This window comes from Melospiza georgiana, chromosome 4 (genome assembly GCF_028018845.1).
Source record: "Melospiza georgiana isolate bMelGeo1 chromosome 4, bMelGeo1.pri, whole genome shotgun sequence".
NCBI classification, from domain to species: domain Eukaryota; kingdom Metazoa; phylum Chordata; class Aves; order Passeriformes; family Passerellidae; genus Melospiza; species Melospiza georgiana.
The window spans coordinates 21,095,942-21,123,679 of NC_080433.1; the positions used below are offsets into that span (position 1 = coordinate 21,095,942).

At 42.3% G+C, this 27,738-nt stretch overlaps 1 protein-coding gene across 1 annotated transcript in view; it reads right to left on the bottom strand.

The window, feature by feature from the left end:
* Window positions 1-27,738, bottom strand: part of ITPR2 (inositol 1,4,5-trisphosphate receptor type 2) — a 241,951-nt gene that overhangs the window by 199,808 nt on the left and 14,405 nt on the right. Inside the window, exons 2-6 of the mRNA XM_058022044.1 lie at window positions 13,176-13,246; window positions 5,981-6,096; window positions 4,790-4,876; window positions 3,966-4,124; window positions 67-165 (exon numbers count right to left, since the gene is read on the bottom strand). Of these exons, the coding sequence (XP_057878027.1) occupies window positions 67-165; window positions 3,966-4,124; window positions 4,790-4,876; window positions 5,981-6,096; window positions 13,176-13,246 (532 nt within the window). The remainder of the gene's footprint in view (window positions 1-66; window positions 166-3,965; window positions 4,125-4,789; window positions 4,877-5,980; window positions 6,097-13,175; window positions 13,247-27,738) is intronic.

The window sequence follows — 27,738 nt, forward strand, 5'->3', positions numbered from 1 at the left end:
AATTCCCTCAGCCTTTCTATAACCATGTCAGATCAGCAGCTACCCCTCCTGCCCTCCTGAACTCACCTCTTTGCAGCCAGGGTTGTCTAGAAGCTCAATGTTGCTGGCATGCAGAGGCTGTCCTGCATTGACTGGCATGAGAACAACTTTATCTCCCACCACAACCTGGAAGTCAGAAATAAAATGCAATTTAGATCTAAGTAGTTATCCAATAAAATAAAGTAATGTACCATATTTAGAAAATGACTCAAATGCATGCTCTAGTAGTGGCACTCAGTAAATTTATTTGCAGGCAATTCACACAGCAGTTGTGTTCCCCCATGATCTGCAATCACTTGGGTTCAAGATTTCCAACTAATCAACCCTTGCATTCCCAATAAGCATGTCCCCTGGTTCAGCAGAAACTCCAGACCATTAAATAGACATTAATCTACAAATTCCAGGAGCAGCTCAGTTCATCCAAAAGTTACTCTAAGTTCTCTTTATCCCAGAGAAAGCTTAGAAAGCAATCATGAGCCCCCAGCTCTGTGGACCATCTGCTGGCAAATGTTCTGACAAGCTCAGTAATTCTCTGATTCAGACTGCTTGAATGCAACCTAGAAAGACACAGAAATCACTGGAAATTCAGAAAAAGGTGAACACACTCCATCCATCCCCTCTGCTGTTGTTCCCTAAATGATGTTTGAGCTCAGCACAGGCAGCAGGTACAACAGCTGAGAGACCTTCTCTCCGCAAGAGGAATTCCTGGCTGGCTCCCTGCAAGCAAATTCCCATGCCCTTGCAATTCTTTACAATGTACAAATCAATATAAAAAAATTATTTGACCTAAAAACTGCTTGAGACATGCATATGGAGAATTCAATTCATGCCTGGAAGGGGGGAAAAATAAATAATAAAAAAAACCACCAATCTACATAGATTGGTTGGCACTGGGTCCTGATTTGCTTATGTTCTTCACAGCAATTTGAGCACACACAGACATGAAGACAAGTGGCTATATGTGATTCTTTTCTACATGAAATGCTGCACAAGCCATGCTTTCTCTTGGAAGACAAATAAATAAAAATACTTTCTGCATTGATCAGCACATTTCCTATGAAAAAGCTGAGCCCAGTTCAGCCTTGCTCAACTTCAATGCAGGTGAATATGGCCCCCTCATTGCAGAGGTGAAAAGGAAGGTTTGCCTGTTCTTTACCAACACAGCCAAAATAAACAGTAGCATAAGACAGTGTCACCATGCTCAGACCACACACAGAAATCCTCCTTGATCCAAGGCATGGGAACAAGTTCACTAACAGAATCAAAATAATGACAAGATGCCTATAAGACACATTCCTTATGCAATACATTCCTGCATGCCATGCTTCACACAGACATTACTTACAGCCTGTTTTAAGAAGTTATGACCAGACAATTCATTAACCAAAATACCACCAGGTTTGCATCCTGCAAAGTGGAATCAGGACTTCAAAATTGTTGCATGTACACCAGGACTATCACAACTAAATCAGTAAGACAGCACATCATTAAGCATCATATTTAAAAAGAAAAAAAAACCCACTAAAATGGCAAATAACTGCAGTCCAATCCACACAGCACCAATCCTGCTGTCGGGGAGTATTTTGTTATTCAGTTCATCTGGAACCAGCTCTAGCCTTAATCAGTCCTATCTTCCATTGAAGAGCAGCTTCAAAAATGATGAAGACTTAATAAAAGTCCGCAGAAAATACTGTAGTTATGTCAATTACTGTAAATTTTCAGTCATATTCTTTAATTACTTTCATTGACTTGCAAAATTAATCAGTTGCTAGTGAAACTAAGCTAATCTTCTTTTAGAAAACAAAGTTCTAAAATATTTCACAAGGCTAAAAATCTCTGATCACTTACCAGAAGAGTCACATACATGACTTTCAGTATCAGATTCCCAGATTCCTTTTCTTTTAGGACACATGGCATACCTTGCCTACATTACCTGGCACAGTAGCAGCCATGCAAGCAGTAATTCAATACTCACTTCTCTTGCTTAAAAGACTTTCTAAAACATGCTTTCTAGGGAATTTCCTCATTATAGCACAGGAATATAATTTTAAAAATCCCAAAGTTTCTAAACAGAGTAGGAGCCTGATATACCAAGCTAACTCCATGAATTCAAATGTTCCTATGACTGGGAGTAACTGGAAAGGAAGCAGTGGGTACAAGGCTGAAGCCTCCCTCCATCTGTGTGAGAAAAATGAGGACTTCCCCCATCACTGGCTACTCCTCTCCTCTGTGAAACAGCTGCCTGGTTTGTGTAGCTGTTGCAGAGGTAGAAATGAACAAAAGCAGAGAGAGCTACCAGAGCACTAATGCTTATCGCTGGAAATTTGAAAATTGTCAAATCCTTTTGGGCCTAGTAAAAACAAGAAACAACTTCCCTTTGTAAATTCCCTCTCTAAATTACAATGGCAAGTTGCCAGCTCTGAAAGGCAACCTGGAAACAGAAAATGAGCAGCAGGCCATTCCAAAGGAATGAGTCCATTGAGTAAGGAATAAACCAGTTTGCCACATGGCCCTCACGGCTCAGAGCCTGTCAGATAAATCCCCACGGGAAGGGACTGGGAAAGGGGTCCGTGGCATGGGATGGCACTGCCATCACTGCACTGATCTGCAATCCTTCTAGATCAGCAAGTCTGCTTCCAAAGCCTCATGTGTGCACAACAGTGGAAAATGGAACCAAAACCTCTGTAGTTCTGAGGATGACTTCGAAGGCCAAGGATGGTTCTGTTGCTCTCAGCTCTAAGGGCCCACCGTGGCTTTGCAGATGACAGGTGGGAATGCCAGGTCCTCCCTCTGGAGAGCATGACATACATACTTATTTTCCAGGCATGAGAAATTTAAAAAGATGCTGAACTGATGTTATTGCAAGAAATTAAGCCAAAACAAGAAGTCACCATTTTTTCTCCAAAGAAGGGAAAGAAATACCAGGCTAATGTTTGAGCCACGTTTGTTCTCCTCAGCTGAAAAGCCATGCAGAAGCCTTCCCTGAGGGATATATTTGCTCTATTTCTCTGCAACAGGCTTTGGGAAAAAGGAGGATTTTCAAATACCCTTTTGATCACTACATGAAGCAGGGAAAGACTCTGACTCTAGGGATATTTGACCAGGAGCTGGGAATGCAATCCTTCTCCTCTCCACAACAGATTGCAAAAGGAGTTGCAAGCAACCACACTCATTATCCTGGAGAGCATCCCAAGGGCTGGGTAACCACAAAATTAAGGAGAGAAAATACACAAAAAGAAGCCATTCCCTTCTACAACCCTAAGAAGGCTTTCATTGATTATGCACAGAGGAAAACAGCCAAACATTCCCACATCAGGCACTTAACCAAGCCACAGAATGAAGAAGGGAGTTGTGATCTCATGGCACAGCTCTCAGATCTGCAGCAAAGAGCTCTCCTGTGCATTCTTCCCTCTCATCAATATGCAAGACTCCAGCTGAGTCTTGCAGAAACTTACCCAGAAAAGGCTTCCCAGACTATTCTACCCAGCTCCAATCATAGATGCCATTTTCACATCAGAAGGGAATACAGATTTAAAGAAAGCTGATGTATTTCCTAGAGACATTCTCTATTGACCCCTTGAAAAAAAAGTTGCCACAAAATTTAAAAAAAAACTCTTAAAAAAAAAAAAAGCGTCCAGCATAAACTATGATATCTTGTCAGCTTTGCAAGTCTGCACTCAAAAGGTAGACTTAGCAAAGATGCCCCAACAGAGAGGCTCAGTTAAATGTGGCAACACAAGAGATTCCAGACCATATAATTAAGTAACACTTTCCAGTTACACATGAAAGGTAAAAGTCCCAATTACTCTTCTAATTCCTTCTTTCCTGAACTGAATCCATTATGAAACAGGCCAGCAGTGAAGAAGTTATTCCTCCTGGAATTCCTCTCCCTTTTCCTTCTTAACACATTCAGTATTTCCACTTACATTGTCACCTTCACTCCTCAGTTTCCAGAAGGGCTGGATATAAAACCAGGAGCCCTCATTCCCTGCAGCATCCAGGGACACTCGCATAGCATTCTTCTCTAGCAGCGCTGGCAATCTCTTGTTGACTGTGAGGTATTTGTTGCTTTTTATGTGCAGTAGCTGGGAACAAAAAAGAAATTAAAAAAAAAAATACAGCTTTTAGTTGCTTTTTCTCCCTCCAGTCAAAAGAGGCTTTCACACTGCAGAGATTTTCAAATATAAATATAAATATAACTAGAAGGTAGTTATCAAAGTATGCTACAGTTTAGGAAAATAGATTATCTATCTCAGATTGTGAGAAATGTGTCAGGGATCAATTTTACAGCAGGGCAAGTGTCCATTGCAGTTCTCCCTTCAGGAATTACATCCATTACAGAAAAGTTGTACTGCACTTAAGAACTTAGCTCCTGTCTCATTTATATGTCATGAAATACAGATTACTTCAATGATTTAAAAGGAGCTGCACAGCACCTCTATAGCATGATTTTGAAATAACTCTTGAAAATAAAAGACATATTTATGTTCAGATACTAAACTGCAGCACCAAGAAATACACATAGATTTTTTATTATGACACATTATTTAAACAGGAATATGCAGCACTTCTGTTAGGCTTTGAAACAAGCAGAAAAGCACAATATTGTAAACTTCACCAAGTTCTGTTTACCTGACCCTTGACAATCCAGATTACAACAGGCAGACAGTTAATTTTCACTGTAACCTTGTCATGAAACAACTGCTTCCTTTCCAACACTGAGAAGGCAGATGGATTTCAATAGGTTTACCTGGATGACGTTGCTGTATTTTACAATTTCACCCAACAGCTTTCTGTTCTCGCTTTCATTCTGCTTTTGTTCCAGTTCTGCTGCATGCTGCAAGAGAATGACTATTTCTTTAGACTATAAAAAAGAAGTACCTGAAACACACAGTGCAGAAAGGAAATGGCACCATATTTAAATCCTGAAACCTACAAGCATTACTGCATTGAAAATATTCGCACCTAAATCCTGATGGTGATTCTGACTTTTTAATTACCCAAAATAGGGACTCTGTCACAATTTATTGGTCACATCTGATATGCATGCTATTTTAAAATTTTTCAAGCCCAAAAAGTAATTCCAAGGGCTTTATTTCATCCTATAGAGGATAAAAAGATGCCTATGATTAGCTTCTCCCTGTCACTACTGCTTTTACTTGTTGGTGTTTAATTGTACATAGACTTTACAACAAAACAAAAACATTAGCTCACAATAGGCAACATTAAAATTAAACACAATAGACTGGGTCAAGCACAGCCACAGAGCAAACTCTCCATTCCCAGCATAATTGCTGTGTAACTGGGCACACACCACATGCCTTCCTTGCTGTTTTTAACTGGAAGCACTGGTGACTTTCCTGCTGCCCACAAAACTGTCATCCAGGTTTGACAGGACCTTGTTTTCACTTAATCTCATGCATTCAGTTACAACATCAGGCCAGCTGTTTTTCAGACACAGGTGAGTTGTTCCATCCACACTGTATTGGAGACAAAATAAAGACTGCAAAAAGGTTCACAAAAGAACACATAGACTGAAGGCAAGGACAAACACAATTTTGAGGAATTCCCTGGCTAAAGCATTGAGGACATCTCTTTGTCCACTCTTTGCCTAAATCCTGGTAAGGATTTCCAGTATTATTTAAACTGGGGCTCCATCCTGATTTTAACAACTCCATTTTTACATCATAAAATTTCTGAAAGCACTACCTTGCTTACAGCAAAGGTAAAACCCCCAGCCCAAAGCAAGATAAACACCAGGTCAGGGGCTATAAATGCCAGTCAGGAGGCAGGAGAGCCAAGGAGAATATAGAGTTGCTATGGTGGCATAATAATACCCATCACAGTGGTTCCCAAGGCACTTGTTATTATTCTTTCTGGTGCTATTGTAATTCTACAGCCTGCAGATTGAGATAAGATTACAAATACAGATGTCTCTTACTTGAAGTTTCTTCAGCAGTGCTGCTTCAGTATGGTTTCCTTGTTTGGCTTGCTTGGCTTTCCAGTACTGCTTCTGGGCTGAATATCTGTTCATAGGACACACCTTGAAAAGGCAGTCTGGGGAAAGATTGAAAGAAATACTCCTGAGTCATGTTGAAAGACGTTTCCTTCATTTGTAAGTATGTGTTGGTTTGGGTTATTAGTCCAGAAATGTCCAGATAGCAGTGTTTAAGCACAGCCACCAGGTCAGCTTGGTGGCAATGATACCCGAAACAGGGTGGCACAACATTAGAGTTGAACCCAAAGCCCTTAAAGGCTCACAGGTTCCCACTTTGTGCAATCTCTGTAAGAGCCCCAGGCTGTGATCCTGCCATATCTGCCTGCCGCTTTATTAGCACCCCAACATCACAGACGCACTGTTTGAAGGCACATGAAACCTTGGAAGAGTGCTCCTGCTGTCTGTATGCCACACACCTGGCTTGCCCAGCTCCTCCTGGCACTGCTGAATCCAAGGGTGGCTGAGGCATTCAGCAGCCAGCCACCAAGCAGGTCCACACAGAGTTTGGGTCTCTCTGCCTTCACTGAGTTGTTTTTACTGTCAGGGTTTTTTAATCCAAGTGACACAAGCTGAACATCACCACTGTCCAACAGAGCAGGAAAAAAGCAGGTGAGGAGAGAGGAGCCACCTGAGCAGGGTGGCTGTGCAAATGAGAGGAAAGGATGAGGAGAAGGAGAAGGAGAAGACTGCAGCCAATGCTGAGATGCCAAATAAGAAAGGAGCAGCAAAGGAAAGAGAATATCAATGCACCAACCCTCATCCCATCCTCACCACCTCCCCATGTGGAGTGAGGGGGCTGCATATCAAAGAAGGGGAGAGATGTCTGGAAGCCAAGGGGTTCTTCCCTAAATGCTTGTTCAATTGCTCATCTTTATTTCCCAAAACTGCAATCAATAACTGAAAGTTAATGTTAATTGGCAAGAAACTGAATTTTGTAAAATTCCCTGACTCAAGGGGTTTTGTCCAGCGGCAGTCCTATAAACTGGAAATAGAGCTCATGATTCATCTAAAGCCAATTACTTTTAGAATGATAAACAACATCTAGTCTTGCACAGTCACAATCATCAGCTGCTCTAAAAGCAGCGAGACTTGACAGACATTTCACATAGCAAACACTGGTAATTGTCCTCTCACACGCACATTTATTAACAGGCAAGAAGAGGGAAGAGTCCTGCTGTGGGAGCAGTAAGGACACTCAGGACTGGGTGTTGTAGGGTGAAACTCCTCCCCAACATAGGCTGCAGTCTGTGGATGTCAAAGGAAGGACTGTCCCCAACTATGAGCCCTCCAGATTTCACTGGCACAGATGGCCAAGCACTGGAGGACTGACCCAGCCTCTATTCAAGCAGCAAAGTTTGCCCATACAAAATTGCCCCCAGTGGCAGAACCTTCCTTGGCACTGACCCAAAGTGCTCATGGATTTTCCCTCCCTCACAGCCCTGAGTTGCTGTTCCAAGGAAAAAGTCCCACAGATCCTTATCAAAGCAAACCCAGCCACTCTGCAAAGGTGTTTGCTCTCATTTAACATTTATAATGGGAATGACATCACAGAATCTAAAGTACAGAACTCCAGGTAACTTTTACAATATTCTGGAAACCAAGGTGAAAAAACCCCAAAGTGTTGTGTGCCATTAAATTGTACTGCATATTGTAGGATATACTTTAACTGGAGTATCAGGATTTCAGCTCATAAGATAAAAGTCTGCTATTATTTTCTGTCACAATCTATAATTAACATGCCTTTTCAGAAGGCTTCATGAAACATTTATTTCTCTGAAGTAACAATACCTTCTTTTAATAGCACCAGTCTTCATTTCTCAGTTACTCCCCACACATCCTGCTACTTGGAGTAAACACTGTGCTTCCCATCCTGCAGAGTCTCAGAGCATGGTGCTACCAATCAGTATTACTTCAATTGTATTTTTCCAAATCAGTATTACTTCAATTGTATTTCCCTCAATTTATAGACTAAAAATCATATTATTTGTTCCCAAACAAGCTTTTTTTCCTATTTTATTTTACTTTTTAGGATACAGATGCATTGCAACCAGGCCATCTCATTATTTTTCTCTGAGTTTTTTTTTCCTTTTTTTTTTATTAGAGTAACAAAACTATGTAAATTCAAGCTTCATGATCCTAAACATTGTGAGGAGGTGGAACAGTGCCTGCCCTAGAGATGCTACAGTTCAAATAAACAGGGAAAAAAAAAGAGAAACTGAGGCATAAGATTATAAAGCAACTTTCCACCACAAGCAGATCAAAAAGCCATTCCCTCCTGGAGGTCAGTCTAGCAACCCACTCATGAGACAGAATGTCTCTTCTGACTTCTCCAGACATTCCCAGGTAGTCCTAGTTCCCAATCCATTACTTTATGGAGTTTTACATAATTAGTCCTCAGGAAGAGAAACATTTAAGGAGGGAATATCAAAGGTAAGCAAATGGCACCTTCACTCAGGAAGTCTGAAAAAGAAAATAACTCCTATTATGTCCTTTAAATATTTCTTGATATTGGATAAAGATGGTTTAGAACAATATTTGTCAGATGTTTTCTCTCCCTGCCCTCTCTTGGGCTTGTTTTTTTTTTTAAGTGTTAGAAATTCAACTCTTGCCCCTCATGGAATATTTCTTTGGTTTGCAGAACTAGAGAAATTATCACATGGCTTCACTAAAACCAGAGAAATGGGTAAGTGGAAGGGACAGGGCTATAAAATCACAGTGTGTACAAATCTACTTGCTTTGGGGGGAAAAAAATGGACAAAAAGGTAAAAAAATACTAGTGTGAAAATGAAAAGAGAAAAATGTGGAGGAGCAAGGAGTGAGGCAATGAAGTTTCCTAGGCAGGACAACAAGAAAGAGAAGGAAATTTAAGCAATTATGGAAATGGAAGAAGCAAGAAGAAAATAAAAGGATAAACCAAAATTATGTAGAGGGCAAATAAAAAGAAAACTGGCAGATGGAAGAGGAAAGGGTGGGAGGAAGAAAGGAGAGAGTGCAGAGAAAGGTAATGGAAGGGAGAGAAGAAAAAAGAACAATGCCAGGAAAATCTTAGATCAGACTAAAACTGAAAGGCAAAGGAAGGTATTTAGGAACCAGCATCACTTTCACTGCAGAAGCCTCAAGAAATCAAAGCAATACAAGTTAGGAATAAGAAAGTTTAGACCAGTTTAAAAACTTGAGTAATTTTACATTAAAATAGGAATGAGACTCATGCTCCTTTTCCTTGATCAACAAGCAGGTCTCATCGGTGCTATTTTACACCTTGGAAGCCAAAAGTGTTTCCTTCTGGAGATAGGAGCATCAAGCTGGAGTGTTTGGGGTCCCAGCCTAAGGAAACCTGCAGCTGTGTGGCTCATGATGTGGCTTTTCTGCAGAGGCACACAACTCCTGGCACTGTTCTTGCCAGCCTCTGTGAACCCAGCCCTGCAGCACAGTGTGTGTTTCCATCTCCACACTCAGTGCTTTGGATCTCACCAGCTTCAGCTGGAATTAAGACATGAAGCACCTGGTTTGATCAGTCCCTTCAATGCAATACAGTGAATGCTCTGTGGGGTTTTTCACCAGGCTTCAGGAACGTGTGGGCCCAAATTCCACCACCCTTTGCCATGATGCAAATCTGGATGTGCACCCTGGTGAACACAGAGCCACTCCAGGCTCATCCCAGCGTGACTGGGACAGGAAGGGGGAGCACAGCTTCTTCATATGGACACAAAATGAGAAGAAACCGCATCTTCCCTGAGCTTAACAACCCTCCACGCTGCAGGATGTTCTGAAACAACCAGAATAGCAACCACCTACTCAAAAAAAAAAAAGAAAGTAAACACATAGCAAAAATGAAACTGCTATTTTGGGACACCTCTTTACATAGGCTTTCAGTTCAGGCCAACAGCTCAGTACCTTGATTTGATCTCTGAGTGAACCCCGTAGGGGAGATACAAGTCAAAACCACAATCTTTCTTTTTTGTCCCTCCCACTGGGGAAAGAGTTGATAAAATATTACCAAAAAAGAGCAAACATAGTCCTCTCTGATATTAATTTTCAGAGTCAGCCCTTGAAATCTAAACATCTTGTTAGAAACATGTTTTTCTCATACTTCTTTGACTCCCAGGTCGTGCTCTAACCTCAAATCAACGCCAGTTCAGCTATCAGTGATAAAAACACTGTAAACCATGCAAACAGCAGTTCCTATTAGTGAAGAGGCCCTACTCATCCTGTTCTTAGAGGTTATTTTCAGCTGCTTATGTCTAATCATACAATTAATCATTCATGCCTGAGTCTTCCTTTCATGTTAAGAACCTACTTAAAGCAGTTTTTGTTTGGTTTGTTAACTTTGCTGCTTTAATTGAAAGCTATTTCCCAGAAGATTCTTGGGAAGAAAAATATGGATTTTGCTTAGATTCTTGATTATAAGAACAATATCTAGAAACTCTTTTGCTTCAGGGCTCTGAGCAGAGCTAAGAAATTTAGCAGAGCATAGCAGAGATGTGCTTTTGGTTGCTCTCATGGCAGAGACACCTCTGAGGTTCAAGGCACTAAATGTCAATTAGACAGCAAGTTTCTGCTGGGCTCTTAGCAAAGCTCCTGCTGATCTCACACTTGGAATTTGACTTAAAGGATGAAGGAGAAAACATCCAGATGATAGGCTTATCTTTCCTGCAGCCATCTTCCTGAACACACATTGCTTATGGACACTTAAACTGGTATGCTATTCAATGCCCCTAACACTATAGCCATGCTTTTATAGAAAGGTGGGTTGCATAAATTAATGTGACAATTATATTTTCACTAATATAGTTTCTCCTTCCTACAGGTGTTAGAGACCTGTTATAGCACCTATCAGTACCTTCAGGGGGCTTACAAGAAAGCAGGATGGAGAATGACTTTTTAAAAGGACCTGGAGTGACAGGACAAGGGGGAATGGTTTCAAACTGAAAAAGGCTACATTTAGATTGAATATAAGGAAGAAATTGTGCCCTATGAGGGTGGTGAGGCCCTGGCACAGGGTGTCCAGAGAAGCTGTGGCTGCCCCACCCCTGGCAGTGTCCAAGGCCAGGCTGGATAGGGCTCTGAACAACCTGGGATAGTGCAAGGTTTTCTTGCTCATGGCAGGAGGTTGGAATAAGAGGGGCTTTAAGGTGTCTTCCAATCCAAGTCATTCTGTGTTGCAGCTCATCCACATTTGCTTGCTACCACCATGTCAGCAGTCCCAAAATTAAGCTATGGAGCACTATAAAGAAGAGAGAGCTAATGAGTGACTGGAAGAAAGATTGCAAAAGGAGCTAAGCAGCAGCAGGTAGGAGGAGAGTAGCTAATAAAAAGTTTTGGGGCAGAGAGGGAGAGGGACAGGATGGAATCCGCAAAAAGAGGAGGATCTGAGTTAGAGAGAAGGAAAGGTTTGATGCTGTGGAGAAGAGGAAGCAGAGGAACTGGAGATAAAGGGATGTGTTATGCAAGCAACAGACAGAGGTTACAATAAGGGACAGAGCCAAAACTGTCCACAACTAATGGAAACCACTCCCCTACAGAAGCTGGGATGTAACTCATGAGAAAGGACCTCAGCTTCTCCAGCAGCAGAAAACAGCTGTACATTTGTCAGTGTATCCCTCTGACATCTGCTTCACATGTGCTGCCACCACTGATGGCAAATCATTAGTGCTGGGAGCTCAGTCAGCTTCCACCCTGCATCAAAGTGCCCAAATCACCAACACAGAAACCTAACAACTTTTCTTTCTTTGCCTTTTGAAGTTAGAAATGAACAACACAAAGCTGCAAGAAAATAACTCTAATGTACTGAAGTTATAAAATCAAGCCCCCTTCAAACACTAGACAGTGAAAAAATTATGGTTGTCTTTTTGAGATCCTTAGTTGTAGGCATTTCGGTGTATTCAATTATCCTATCACAAATCTTCCCCAGTGACCTTGGTCTCATCTAGAAACCTGGATATGGTCAACTTCAGAAACACATCAGGATGGTTCAGTGACAGAAATATCATCCAAAGAATCCCTACCTGATATTTTGTGCAACCTGGAAACTGTGAGTCACTTGCAGGCAGTGAGGGGGTGAAATCACAGTTATGCATCCTGAAAGCCACACTGGATGCTACCCTCAGCTCTGCTTTAAAGTTATTCAGTCACACTAGGGACTGAAATTTATTACTGTTTGTTAGTTTCTAAGTATGCATCCTCACTTTCAGCCAGCGTGCTGAACACTCACAGCTGGAACTGGAACCAACTGCTGATGTTTCCTGAATATATAATAGAAAAAAGTCTTGAGCTCTCTGGGAAAGTAGAACTTCACTCTCCTGACGTTTTAAGTGCTTTATTTTTTGCAATAGTAGCATATACATAAACATTGCAAATAAAATACTAAGGGTAAGATGTCAGTGGAAGCCCTGACAATCATAGAATGGTTTGGGTTGGAAGGGACCTTAAAGATCATTGAAAATAGATACAAACAGGCATGAAATTTCCCTTGCTCTAAATCAAGCACATCATACTCTCTTTATCTCAGAACCAGTGTGAATCCAAGCCCTTTTAAACCAAAAGAGGCCTGGATCAGGCTCTGCTCTGGCACAGTTATGAGTATTTTTTAGCAGTCATGAAGTAAAAACTATAAGTTGTCAGCACACTCTTATTTTTTTCCAATAAGCAAAAGAGCAGAATAATCCAAATCTACAAGGTCAAGCTGAAAAAAATCATACTGTTTTAAGCAAAAGCAAAACAAAAAGCTGACAAAATATTTGGGGGTACTCCTTAAAATGGTATCTTATCTTGAAAAGAAAATAAACAATTCATCAGCTCAAGTAGCTTTGGACCTCACAAGTTTCTTTCCCATTTACAGCGAGAGCAGGGCTGGAGCTAAGAGTTTGTCACAGGGCAGGGGATCATTGTTCAATGTGCAGCACAAAGCAAGTAACTCTTGGACTACAGGAAAATTCAGCTCCTTCCCCCACATCTTCCACCTGCCTCTGGTGCCTTTGCAAATTTTGTAATTCGTTCTCAAAATCTGCCATTCATGTTCCAGTTTGAAACTCAGTCCCTGGGGTCCACAAACCTTTTGGGAAGTCCCAGAGTAAAAGTGCCCAAGGAGGCAGAACAGCACCAGCTGGTCATGAAAGAGAAATGATCCCCAGTTACTGACCTCGGAACTTCTTTGGAGGATTGGCAAGGTCACCGGCCTCTGGCTGGACCACGCACCGGTCATCCACCAACCTAGGGAAACAGAAGTTACCACACTCACTAAAACATGCCAACCTAGGAAAACAAAAGTTATCACACTCACTAAAACATGCCATCAACGTTTATAAATGCACAGACACGCCTGCCACACCACCGAGCCAAAAGCTTCCACATTTCTCCAGTGTAATACAAAAAATACCTTAGAAACTCTGTTATTCAGTTACTAAGCATAACCAAGAAAGTCTACATTTTTCTTCCAGAAAGAGATTTCTTCTACAGCACTAAATTATGGTCTGTGTTTCAGATCCCACTTCATTTAAATCCCTTTTGTCAAACCAAATACTTTGATGTTCCATGTAAAATTTGTGTTTTCCTTCATCTGAGCCATTAACCCTCAATCAGAAACAGTTTTTTTTCTCTGCAGCTGTCAGATTTTCTTCTTCACCATTTCCCATTTTTTTCCTCTGAGGAGGCATGTGGAATTAAGGTTCAGCTCTGATCAAAACTCCCAAGACCACATTTTCCTGTGCTAAAATGAATAAGCATTTCTTTAGTCCACAGCAGAAAATCTAGTTGACAAATCTAATATATTTCTTGTAATATTTTAGAAGTTAAATAAACAATAAAATTTAAAATATGAATTGTTAAACTTATCTCAGAACTTCCTAGACATAAATTCAGCTTCCTTTCAGGAAGCATCCTATAAATAATTTGCCCATTTCAAACAATTATTCAGGAAAATCATGTTTAAGGACACACTACTGCCCTGCCACTTCACAGCAACATTCTTAGCAGCATTTTTGTTGGAAATTGAAATAAAAAGCACAAATTGGCTTCAGCCAAGTTTCACAATAGATGCATTCAGCTTTGACTCAAGCTGGGGAAAGCTTTGCCTCCAGCCACAAGCACAGCAAGGCCAATACCCCAGCACACCCACAAGTTTTCTACCTCTAGCAAGATGACAAAGTCTCCACTGTAGCTGCAGCTCCCAGGGGCAAAAATGACAAAGAATTTGGAAGTCAGCAGTTCCAATCTCATTATAGACTTGGATGCAAACTTGGTCTCAGTGAGGAAGGGGAATTGAAGAAACAGCTTCAGGAGCGAGCAGGGAGCCTCAGGGAGTTGTGTTCTTCACAGTCTAGGTTAGGCCAGGCTTAACAAGAACAGAGTGAGGTTTGGAAAGCAGGACTCAGGAAGAGTCTTGCAGGCATCCTGCATTCTGCCCATGTTCTAATAGGCCAAATCTTCCTGTAAACAGCACCTAAAACCTGGAGTCACTGAGAGCTGACTGGAAAGGATTACCTTAAACAGGAGCTTTGCCAAAGGGTTTTCATGCCAACACTCACTCTCAACAAAATCCCTGGAAGGTTTTTAAGGAGGAACCCATAAGATTTGACCTTAAGCATTGTCAGGATGGAGGCATATTGAAAAGTCAACCATAACTCACAAGGTATCTCCTGTGTTCCCTGGTGACAACTTGTACACCCTCATGACAACAACTGTGGGTGAAATGTAAAACTTTCACCATGGCATGTTACTGTAGCAAAAGCCAGATAGAAAACAAGGAGTTGGTGCTGAGCAGAACAAATGACATCCTGCAGACTCTCTGAGCCAGCCAGCTGCAGTGCTCAAACACACTGGCCTTGCAGAGAACAGACATCCAACAATTAATAGCAATCACTTGCTGCTCACCATTCTCTAAAGGCACAAAGATAAGGACCATAAATGAGTTTGGCAGCATTCAGGAACCAAAGAGATCAGAGAAGACAAAGGAAAAAGGAGCTGGTGCTGCTCCCATCCTATGGACACAAAATCAGAGCACAGAAAGGTTGATTGACATGTGCCACAGCAGTGGCATGACAGAGCAGGAACATCACCTCCTAAGCCCTTGCTCAGCACCCCAGCTTCTCACATCTTTGTTTCTTAGAACACAGGACAAAAACCTGAGGAAAGTATTGCTTTGTTTATTTAGCAGTTACTAAATGAACAATTTAATCCCCAGCATTTGCCCATGATGCCATTCATCCTGTATTCCAGCTTCATGACCTTCAGGGAGGCGAACAGCTCCTTGTTTACTCTGGAGGTGCTTGTTACGGTACCACAGGGAGAGCTGAGCTGCACATTCCACATGATGCAAGACTTCAGCCCGCCCTGTGGAGGGGAACACAAGAGGCTCTTCAAACACAGACCACTTCCTCTGACACACAATTTAAAATATTCAAATCCCACTTTTATAGCGAGCCAAAAGCAGCTGCTGGTTTGTTACTGACACCTGCGAGGTGGCTGCCTTAAACAAGCAGCAACTCAAAACCTTTGTTACCTGCTAACAAATCCATTTGAGATGAGTGAAACCAAACAACAGGCTTGGCTGCAAAAGGTCCTGGGCACCTGCAGTGACTGCCAGACCACACCACAGCAGGTTTTAAGATCAGTTGCTAGTAGGTTTAAATAGGAGGCCAAAGTGCACCAGACCAAGCTTTTCAGATAAAGGCAGAATTTATTGTATTGTATTTATTGTATTATACCATAAAATGTGCAAGCTATGTAAACACTGATCTAAATTATGGTGCAAATATTCAAGCCACTTAACCATGGTACTATCAGAGAAGCTTTAACAAACTTCAAGGGGTTTAATTCCTCAGCTGGACTACAGACAATACTGCTTTGTGCTCTCTGCTGTCATTCAGCACCTGACACATACAACACAACTGTATTTCAGCTTTCCATACGTTGGCAGTACATAAATGACAAAGGAGATCCCTGCACATGTATGAAATGATCTCTAGCTGAGCCAGTTCTCCCCTGAACACAATAAATACCTGGGGCTTGCACAATCCCTCCAAGTAACTGCTGTAATTAAGCTTTACAGTTCCTTGGCAGTGCCTAAGATAAATCATCAGGAAAGCCAAAACAGAAATTACAGCCCTGGACTTTACGCATGGCCCTTTGTATTCAGTAATTGCAGAATTAGGGGCTGAAAGCAACAATGCTCATGGGATTGCTTGTCACAGATGCCCAGGCATTCTCCCACTGAAGTCAGTGGAAGTTTTTCCACTCACTGCACGGCAAGCAAGGGCAGTTCCTCATCATTGTGCCACAGGCAGCCAACCTCACAGACCAGCAGGTGTTTAAGCCATTAAGGCCTCACATGTACAGAAGTGTACACAGCTACAGTGTACAAAGGCTCATTAAACAAGAATTGGAGCTACCTGAAGCAATGCCTAGCAGATAAGGTGTGCCTCTCCACAGAGGCAGGGGGGAAGTAAAGGCAGTTTAAACTCTCTGCTATCATCACAAAATCACCCAGGATGGGTCAGGGTGGAAGGAGCCACAGTGGGGCAGCTGGTCCCACCTCCCTGCTCCAGCAAGGCCACTCCAGAGCACAGGATTGTGCCCAGGCAGCTCTGGAAGATCTCCAGTGAGGACACTCCACACCCTCTCTGGCCAATCTGTTCAGGGCTTGGTCACTGCACAGGAAGAAAGCTCTGCTTGGTGTCAAGACATCAGAGCATGACCCTGTAGAGTTCTGCACCTCTCTTCCTCTCCTCCCATCATCTGGTGGAGTTGAAGCTGCCTCTTCCCTGCTGAAATGGGAGGAAGAACACAGAGGAGGAGCAGGACTGAGCAACAGAAGTGTAACTGATAAGCAAAGTATGTTGGCAGAAATGTCTAATGGTGCCTGAGTTCATAGATGGGAATCATATATGCTCCGTAAGTCTCTGTGTCCTGCAAGCTCCCCTGATTACCTAACACAGGCTAAAGGTAAATACACAAAAGGTTTCTAGGAACTTGAAGATGTAGTGCAAGAGTCAAGGAATAGTTGTACAGCTGTAATCCTAGAAGGACTGTTCCCAGTGATGAGTTATTTTAGATTTATTACTGAGATACAGTTGAATTCTCAAAGAACAAACACCAATGTAAGAAAACAGTGGGAAAGGAATTATGGTGGGTTTCATTAATTTTAGGTCTCTTTCATAACATAAGATGCTTTTTAGATTGTCAAAGAAAGCAGCCACATATTATTTCTTAGCTTTATACCTTCAGTTTCAAAAATACCATCCTGAAATGTATTTTGTCTCCTCCTACCAACAGAGATTTCCACCCAGTAATCATAGCCAATATTATTAAGTACAACAATACCTGAATAAACACATGAGCACAGATTCTCCCATAGGTGGAAGTGCACATGTGCATAACTTGTTTAAAAATACAAGACCCAGCTGCTGATGTCTATTATACATTTGGTACTATTTAAACATCTATGGAGTGTTTTACTCCTCAAAAAGCTGAAAAACCTAATTTAGAGGCAATGTCTTCAATGCAAGACACTCAAATTGCTCAGCTTTTATTCTCTTAATGGTATTACAATTTCACTGCCTTTTTGAGCAGCACAAGGCCTGGGCAGCAGCAGGAAGAGGGGCAAAGTTGGTAACAGGCATCAGCAAGAGAAGCTGGACATTTTAACTGCCAGTGGAGCCCAGCACCATATTTGTTCACAAAGAGTGCTGAGGTTCCATCCCAAAACCACATAACCTCAACATCCCCTCGCGAACAAAGGAGCGGCCCACAAAGCCTCCCTCACTTTGCTCCTCAGATTTCCCTTCACACAACCTCCTCCACAGAATTGTTCCTCCAGAGCACCTGCCAAGAAGGACACTTCTTTCCTCCCAAACTGCAGCACAAAGCCTCTCCTGAGCTCCACACATCCCAGCACCCACTCGGGAAGGGAGATGAGAGTCATACCACCAAGAAACCAACCAATAATGAACAATAGGTGATTAAAATTTTGCTGCCCTGGAAATCAAACATCAAATACCGAAGTGCCAAAACAATCAGATCCACCCAGTTCTTCTCCAAGTCCACCCACTTTTCATTTCATTGAGCCTCTTATCAGGCATCTAGGTCAGCCCACTTCTTGTGTGCTTCAAGTGGTCTCCTGCCAAAAATTTACAGTCATCCTACCTCACCCTTCCCAAAATGTGAGTTCATACTCCTTTCTGACTACCAGTCCTGCTTCAAATTATTTACAACTCTATGTTTAGCTACCCTGTATGAAATGTGTCCTTTTTCCTGTTTCTTTCCAACACCAAATTTTTCACCATCATATTTTCAAATTTTTTAGGGTCCCCTACATAAATCCCAGCTCAGAAAATAAAAAGGCTCTTCCTTGCACTTAAAGAAGGGCTATTAAACCTCTGTACAACTTAGGAAGATTCCATGCTAAAAAGCTTTTCCAACAAATGGAAGGACAGCAGAACACAATATTTTAAGAACTTCACTTCATACCAGTCAGGTACAGCAGCACAGACACAAGAAAGTCTGGCTCCTGCCTGCCTCAAACCTTAGGAACTTTATACTTTCCTTCCTGAACAAATTTTAATTGCCACAAACACAAAGCATAAAACAGGTTGAAAGGAGATGTTTGATTAATACCATTACACTGGGAAAGCAAAATTCTATGCATCTAAAACATTCCAAACTCCTGAAGGTGCCTAAAACAGCACACAAATTTCACCATTAACAACCTTCAGCATGAAACCAAGGTGTGGATTATCTGAGCTACACAGAGCAGGAACATTCAGCCATTCCCACCATCCCAAAAATGCTTGTGGGGTCACTTTGTATTAGCAAACGGTGTGGAGACACAAGGGCAGAGAGCACAATTCCAAGCACATAGTGGGAAACAAAAACACCACAGTGGAAAACAAAAACACCACCAAACAAGCAGGCAGCTCCATGTTTGCACTAATAACTGCATAAATAATTAGCCCTAAAGTTTTTTCCCTTATCTGATAGTGCATTCATATATTCTTGTAACTGTACCTGCAGGCTTGCATGTCAAGAGGGAGGGGGTAAAAGCAGAAGTTTTTCTGCTCAATTAAGTAATCCAGCTATAAATCCCAAATGTCATTTTGTTATTTTATTGTATTGTGTTATATCCAATCATGCTTTTAGATTGCAAAAGCTTCTGTTCGGTAGAACTTGTTTATCCCTTTTTATAGCTATATTTACATTTAAAACATCGTGCAATTTGCATTAAATTATAAGAACAGAGCTAAAATAAGTTATAAATAAAGGAATAAAATGTTATTTGGAGGTTGCAGAGGAAGGGAGAAAGCATGGTCCTTAGATTTTAGTCTCAGTTTTGCAATTTTCTTGGCCTGTGTAATAGGTAAGCCATTAATGCACCAAGAAAATGGTACAGACGTACACTTGGACATACTGATTTTTGCCAAGCAAATGAGCATTTGCACAGAGTTTCAAGATCCTCACATCAATACAACATAAATCAAGTAAGTCTCAGTGGTGCCAAGCACACTTATATTCTGCTGTCAAAAAGGGACTGGGAATTGGTCACAGTCAGAAGGCTGAGAGAGCTCAAAAAGTGTTTGGACAATGCTCTAAGGCACAGGGTGTGATTCTTGAGGCTGTGCAAGGCCAGGAGTTGGACTCAATGATCCTTGTGGGTCCTTCCAGCTCAGGATATTCTGTGATTCCATGGGGAACTGGCCATGGGAGGAGGTGTGCCAGCCTATCCCACCCAGCTCCCTCCCCAGGCACACCCAGTCCTGCTGTACTTCTCTACAACAGTGGCACTCTGCTCCCAGGCAGGTTTTGGCTTCAATCTTCCTCAGTGCCTTTGATAAACAAATTACATTCCCATAAACCCAAGGAAATGGTTGATTTCTTCCTTTGTTTCTTTTTGAATTTTTTTTTTTATATGAAAAGTAAGAGTCCATCATACAAGGATGTTACGACAGCCCAAAGGCATTTAACTGGAAAACCCTTCCACAGGCAAACCCCCTTTTGGGTGATATTTGTATTAAAGCTAACAAAACTGAAATTATAAAATAAGTATTAGGAAAGCTTTCTGAAGTCTTTCTTTAGTGGCTTGCAGAACACATACCCAACAATAATGCACATCACCTGGAGGACTGAACAATATTTTCACAACTAACATTTTCATTTTAGGTGAAATCTTGGCTGTCTTCAAATGGACAAGATTTCCACTGATGTCTCTGAGGCCAGGACTTCACCCACATCATCCCAGCTTCCCAGAACTGCACTGAAGGATGAAGTTTAAAGAAGCAGCAGTGTCAGCACCTCACACTGATGGTCATTCATCAAAGATTTAATTGCAATCTAATCTCTGCAGCATTTCCACTTAATCCACCTAACTACATATGGAATGCAAGCACTGTAACAAGCCCAGGATTTGGCCCAAACTTAGATGTAAATCAAGATTACACACATGACTTTAAGTCTGCTTGCTCACACTTTACAACCACCCATAACAGGTCTGCAACTCAGCTGTCTCAATGTAAGAAAGCACAGATAAAGTAGAATTATTAGGTATATCAACCTAACAGACATTAGAAACACTGACACTGGGACCACTGTAAACTAAAAATGAGGGTGTCAGAAGCAACCTTGCATCTTTATGTGAATTTTTAGGCATGCAGCTCACTAACTGGTCCCTATCAGACTGAGCAGTTTAATTTTCCATGGTACACAGTGACTTCAAAAAGAGATCCATCACTGCTCCCAAAACCAAGCAGAACTCATTGCAGAGTTACCTATTCAGCCACAGACAACAAAGATAAGCCAGCAGCATAGGGAAAATAATCCAAATCAAAAGAAATTCTACATCTAGTTTACAACAGAAGAATTTGAGGGTTTTTTCTCACCTTTTTTTTCTCACCTTTGCCCGTATTTGTGAATGGACACTTGAAAGGACTGCTTTGAAGAACTATGTGCTAATAAAAGGAGTCAGAAAGGCTGGATTGTTCACTGCTAACAGCACTAAATGGAAATGGAGAGATTTACCCAGAAAAACACTGTTGAGAAATGCCAATATCTGTCCAGTGATCAAAAAGTGACTTCATCCCTGTAATGAAGGCAGTCACACCTACTCATCAAAATGGCAACACTTGCTATAGAAAGGAAGCATAAGAAAAGGAAGAAAATTAGGAAACTTTGCTGAAATAGCACAATGTAAAAATATTGTTGTTTAAGCAAACAAACCAGCCCCAGACGCTACTGTAGGGCCAATAATGAACCTCAGCATCCAGAATGACAACATATATGCAGGCAAACAAATGCATACAAAAATATATACATGAAAAAACTATCAATCCAGCAAACACAGGTTGGAATGTAAATCCTGGAAAACTATCCAAGTTCTTTCTCCCTTTTGTAACACAAACAACAATAATCCAGCAGACCAACCCATGTCACACTATGTAAAAATGTGAGTGGAAAACATTGCTCAACCAAAGTGCTGACATTTTACACATTCTGAGGTGCTTATTTTACACAGGAGAGGCAAATTTTACATGCCTTATTTTTTGATTAATTAAAACCCCAATTTTCAGACAATACATATAACAAAACCCTCCCTGTTACAAACACTGTTACATGTCAGGGTACCAAACAAAGAAAGGGCTCACCTCATTTCAGAGGTGAACAATGGGGACAAGTCCCAGGCTAGTGTGAACACATACAATTCCACTGAAACTAGTCAGACAGCCCTTTTCTGCAGCAACTCAGTACGTGACCCAGTGCTTTTTATACCCCTCCTTTAGTGCACCTTTCTTCAGCAGCCACAGAAACTGTCCAAGCACACTCATACAACACATCCTGAGCTCCCCCAGCCACAGCCCCTTTCCATGAGATGTGCCATATCCTGGCACTGGGTGCAAACCTGGGCTTTACACTGGGAACATGAACCTTTTCTGACCACCCCCTTGCTCTGGAATTACAGTGCTGCCTGTTTTGCCCTCAGATAAAAGGAGACAGCTCTCAGGTTGAACAGCATAACCACCAACAAGCTTGTAGCCAGCACGCAATCCAGCTCCCAAAATCCTGCTGCTGGTTTCAGCCTTTCCTTCTGCCCCTGGGGACAATGACTTTGGCTGGCAGGAATTCCCTGAACAAGGTCTGCTCGCCCTTTGATGTGTCCAGCTCTCACCGGTGGCAATGAGAACTGTGCACAGGAAACTCCTCCACATCAACACGTGCTCCAACTCTCTCAACAAAGGATTGTATGATTTTTATTTTCACTTTGCAACAATAAATGTTTACAAATTTTTGCAGCTTGCCCAGGTATTTTTGCATTTTCTTTGCTCTTCTCTTTCTTCAGCAGCAAGTTAAAAAAAATTGCCGAAAACAAAAAAAAAAGAAAACCGTGAGAAATCACAGTGACTTTATTTACTTGTTTTAAAACTGAGAAGAGCCAGTTTCCTACGGGGAGAGATCATTTTGGGAGCTGTTCCAGATTGTCTCAGAGCTGCTTTCCCAGTTGCTGGGAGCTGCTCTGGGAGCCCTTTGCCACACCTACCCCCGACCTGTACACACTCGCTTGAGCGAGTCCCGCATAGAGCTCAGAGCAGAACCCCGGAGAGGAAATGCTGGGGAATGCTCTGGCCACAGTGGAAGGAGCTGGGAAGTAGGAGAGTCACGAAACAGCAGCCACAAGCAGGGTGGCCAAACGGTCACCTCTGTGCAAGGGGACAGGTGTGAGCCTGTTCTACTTGTGGGAACTTTTCATGGCCATCATTTTAAAGCAGGAAAATGACATCAGAAGCAGGTTCACATCTCAAAACTGTTTCAGACCTTTCTCAAACCAACCACGAGGCAGGCTGGCATCTCCCACCATCTCACAACAGCCCATCTCACATGCCCAAGGACTCTCCCAGCTCTGAGGCACAGACAGCCCCACATCTGCTCAGCAGAGCTCAGCATTCTAACCAGGGTGGCTGAGCACTTCCAGGACCCCTCCAGGCCCATCCCTGCACAGGGTTTGGGGACAGCATAATGGCAACAATCACTCCAGAAAACACTTACAGCAGTACAGGCTATTGCATTCAGCACCCAGAGCACACAAGAGCAGGTGTTTATTTATTAATACAAATTTTTTGGGGTCCACCTGAGCTCTCAGTAATGACTCTGCTGAGCACCAAGGAGCTCTGACTCTGGCTGTGCTGTCACCTGTCAGTCAGATCACCTTCTAAGGTGTGTCTTAACAAGCTCTGTTACAAAGAAATTAATTTGGCCTTCTACCTTCAGGCCCTCCAGTTCAGCAGCATTCTTTTCAGCTGAAGGAAATGCTTCCAGGTCTCCTCACACAGCTTATCCTGACACCTTAATGGAGGAAAAGCACCTGCAAATAATCACTTTCTACTGGGAAAACTGGAGTCTTTTATCACTTACATATATTTACTGGGAATTAACTGGCAGCGAAACAAAGAAATCAGGTTTTCTAGAAAAGCCTGCACTTGGTGATACGATAAGTGGAACAATGATATCCACTTTATTTTTCCTTTTTAAGTGCAATCCTGCTGTACACACATACACTTATCAGCACTCATGCTACAAATCCCACAGAATCCATGGCTTTTAAGGATGCAGACTGTGTTTGACCTGGGAAAAAGGAGCATGGTTCTTCCCTCTGGATCAGTATCAAACACAATCTGGGCACACACAATGCACCTTCTCCCTTCTGTGCCAAAGTATATACACCTCAGAAAGCAAAGGCAAACCAGATCCAGGGTTACATCTAACCAAGCCAAAGCCAAACCAGGGTTACACCTCTCCAAGCCAAAGCAATCAACTCTAGAAGAACTGTGACGCTATCACAAATTTTATTCCAGACCATGCAATCTTTGGTGTCTTTTCTATTGGTCTCCTTCCTGATGCTGCATTGAGAGATATTAAAATCCATCTACTTTCACTGGAAAAGAATGTGTGTTCCTTGCTGTCACCACTGCCCTGAAAAATGTGAAAAATGGTCTCCAGCTCTGAAAGCTCAAAAACCAGAAGACCAAGAGAACAGATGCACGCATGATTACTTTTTTTTTAAATCTCACCATTTTTCAAACCCCTCTCTTTTGTTTCTGGGGGATCTGACTCATAATTTTCAGAAGCAAACAGGAAGCACTGCAGACATCTCCAAGTGTTTCCTCTCTCCACCCTCCCACCCACCTCTCTTGTCTTTTACATAATTTCTGGAGACTTTGTTATTCCTTTTGCTATATTAGCAATGAAATAGCACTTCCCTACACCAGCTCCAGTGCAAGAGACCCTCCTCTGCCCATCTCCAAGGGAGAGACATCCTTCATCCCCTTGACAGGACAAAGCAGGGCTTTCCCTGCCTGAGGAAGCCAGGCCCTGGGGGCAGGCAGGAGCCAGCTGTGAGGAATTCAGTCCTGCTGCCCACAGTAGTAGGACCTGGAGCAGAGAAACAGGATGAAGAAGTGTTAGAAGGTAATGTGCCGGGAAAGCCTTTTTACCTCACTCCATTTATTACAGCGCTTCCTTTCATTGTATACATGGGAAAAAATAACATTTCCCCTTCTCCACTCACCAGCAGGACCTGTCAGAGCACTGGGCAAGCAACTGCTTGGAGGGCTGGGCAGGAGGCATGGCAGAGGGACAGCCTTGGGATCAGCTGCTCTGCACACACAGCAGAGCCCTGGCTGAGCATGCGGGGCTTTAGCTTGTCCTTCAAGGAGTTCTTGGTGCCCTCGAGCAACAGGGGGTGTGGGAAAGGCTGGCAATGAGATGGCACAGGGCTCCAAGGCCAGAGTGAGGGGGACAGAAACAGTATGAGGGATGACAGGAGAAAATAAATTACCCGGCTTGAAGAGAACCATGCAGCTCCCACAAGGAACTGGAGCAAGAATGTGATGGGTGATGGACTAAGTAGCCACTATTCCTTACTCCTGCATGACCAGCTCTCAACCAGGATGGTGGGGACCATGCACAAATGCTATTGAAAGCCACCTGATTCCCTTTTAAGAGATGTCAGCTCTCTCTGGCCAGAGCAGAGTAAATGGGATACATTTCAGCAGCTCTTCTCAGGAAGAAGGCATTGTGCTTTTCAGGGTGTTTTATGTATTCCATCTCCTTGTGTCAGTGCAAGGTCATAAATGCAATTACAGGCAAGCCTGAGATCCTGAGGTTTATTTTCATTACACCCCTGTTCCCATAGAGACTTTGTAGGAGCAACCACTACTGCACACTCTCCCTGCAAAGGGAACCTGGACACAAAAACAAGCACACCAAAGCTCACATCTACTTTCAAGTTAAACTAATTGGTACAAACAACCCTCATTTAAAGAGTTCTAATCTAACACGGTGCAATAATATTTAGCACAGTAAAAGTATTCCAAACTTTTCCTTATCACTCCACAAAGCTCTCGGACACATTATCACAAGAGCTTAACCTGCTGCCTGGCACATTAAGATTAAAAACCTGCCCACTGCCTCAGCTACTAGTCCCCATTCACTTGTGCATAGTAAATAACACTCCACAGCTATAAGCTGATCTGAAAAGATAGCAGAGCACCCCACCCAAAAATCAGCTCCATTTTTATCACCTCCCCAGATTTTATGACCTAATCAAAAAGCCAATCGTCTATCAGAGTGCTGCAGCTTTGCATACAGTTACACAGTTCCTTCTCCAAGTCAAACAGCACCACATTGTCTGGGATAATCTCATCCACTCACATAAACAATTAGTCTGCTATATTTTGATTAACACTTCCGTTTAAGAGGACATTGAGACGCTTCATCCTAAGTGGAAGAAGGTCTGGCCTCCTGCTAAAACAGACACGCTTTTCCCAAGCTTCCTCCCTGACTGGAAATCCCAGCCTCGCCCCAAGCACCTCTGGAGCAGAATTCTCCACTATTTTCTGATTTGACAGATGGAAATAAAACAGCATAGCTGATGTTGTAGCACATGTCACATTGAGACAGCCACAATACACAGAGTGTTATCACACAGTTTCAGAAGGCTTCAACCCATACAGAGTAACGCCATGTCACTTCAGAGGGCTGCAAGCATCCTCCCTTCTTGCTCTTTAGCCCAGCCTTTCACACCCCTCACGTTCATGCACTGCACCTGTGTGCCCTCTGTTCCCTTTGGTGACTGGTCAGCACACCTGGCACTCCATGGCTCAGTGCCTTCAATGCTGTTCCCTGTCCTGCCCAGCTGTAGCCACTGGGGATGAGGCTCAGCCACAGCTCCACTCCCAACCACCACAAACTGTGTGCCCACAACCTGACACTCCTCTGAGTTAGCAGACCCACAGATCACCACATTCAGTAACAGAACTAAGTTGACCCAAATGCAGGCAAGGGCAAAAGTAAACATTAATCTGGGTCATTCATTTCACATTACAACCTTTCAGAACCTGAGGGTCTCTAAGCAACAGTCAACCCCGTTGGCACAAATCATCTACTAAATTGCTTAAGTATATGAGCTCATATTGCTTGGAGAGGGCTGAGAACACTCACATAAACTGTTTTGATGGGGAGCAGTAATGTGAAACCACTGATAAAAAACAGCTTGCAGAGTAAGTGTACATCCACAGCCTTGGTGGTTTGAAAAATTATTCACCAAGGCAAAAGACACAATCATCTCTGACACCACAGTTCACTCACATATAAATTCTTCCTAAATAAGACATCAGAAGTTAACTGCTCTCTTGTGATCCATTAAGATACAAACAGATATTAGTTAAACTTAAATATTATCATATTTCCTAGAAAAACTGAAACAGAGACAAGGCTTTATTCCACTTTATTCCATATATATATGCTGCTTGCTACTCTGGTTACTTAAAAAAACTACAAATTATTCCTGTACCTCACAAAGTGCTGTTCATCTGGCTGGACTGCAGCTTTGTGTCAGCAATTATGTGAGTTGGAAATGAGCTTGAGCCTTTGTTCTTTCTTTTTTCTAACCTTTAATCTGAAAATGTTTTAGAACATGTTTATGTTTATTTTTACCTTTCAAGTTTAATTTTTGTCATAGGAAAAGAGCACCAAAAATAACTATTTGTTTGTGTTTAAAGCTTTGTGTTTATACAACAGAAAAGCTTGTCTCTAACTTGTCATCCTGAAATTAGAAAAAAGTATCTCAGCACTTACCTCACCAAAGTTCTGCTAAGTTCCTGCCAACTAACTTTGAAGAGATCCTGTCATAGCTGTGGAGCAGACTTTCAATGGTATTTAAATCAGACATTCTGCTGACTTGCTCTGGCAACAAAGTGCCCAGAAAACAGCTGACCAGCAAGTGCTCAGTTCTGTATCTACGAGGGATGGCACAAATATCCAACTTCCCCTTCTCTCAGCACACTGTAGCCAAGGTGGAGGAAGTAAAATGAGACTTCACAGCATTCCCTGTAATCCCCTCTAAGCAAGACCCATTTGAAAGCAGCTGCTGCCACATTAGGACTGATATGAACCATAAATCCAGACACACAGAATTTCATCTTGACACCTAGGTGCCAGTTTAAGCTGGGAAGAGCAGCCTCCAGAGGGAAAATCTCCCAAAATCCCCCATCCCCAGACTAGGACCAAACCACATGGAAAGAGCTACCAATATTCACAATGCACAGGAAAATCCTCCTCCCTCTTCTCTTCAACTAGATTAAATAACCTACACCTCACTGCATTCACAACAATTCCCATTTTATACGGAGAAGGACTGAGAAGTTACAGAAGGTATTTAAGGCCCA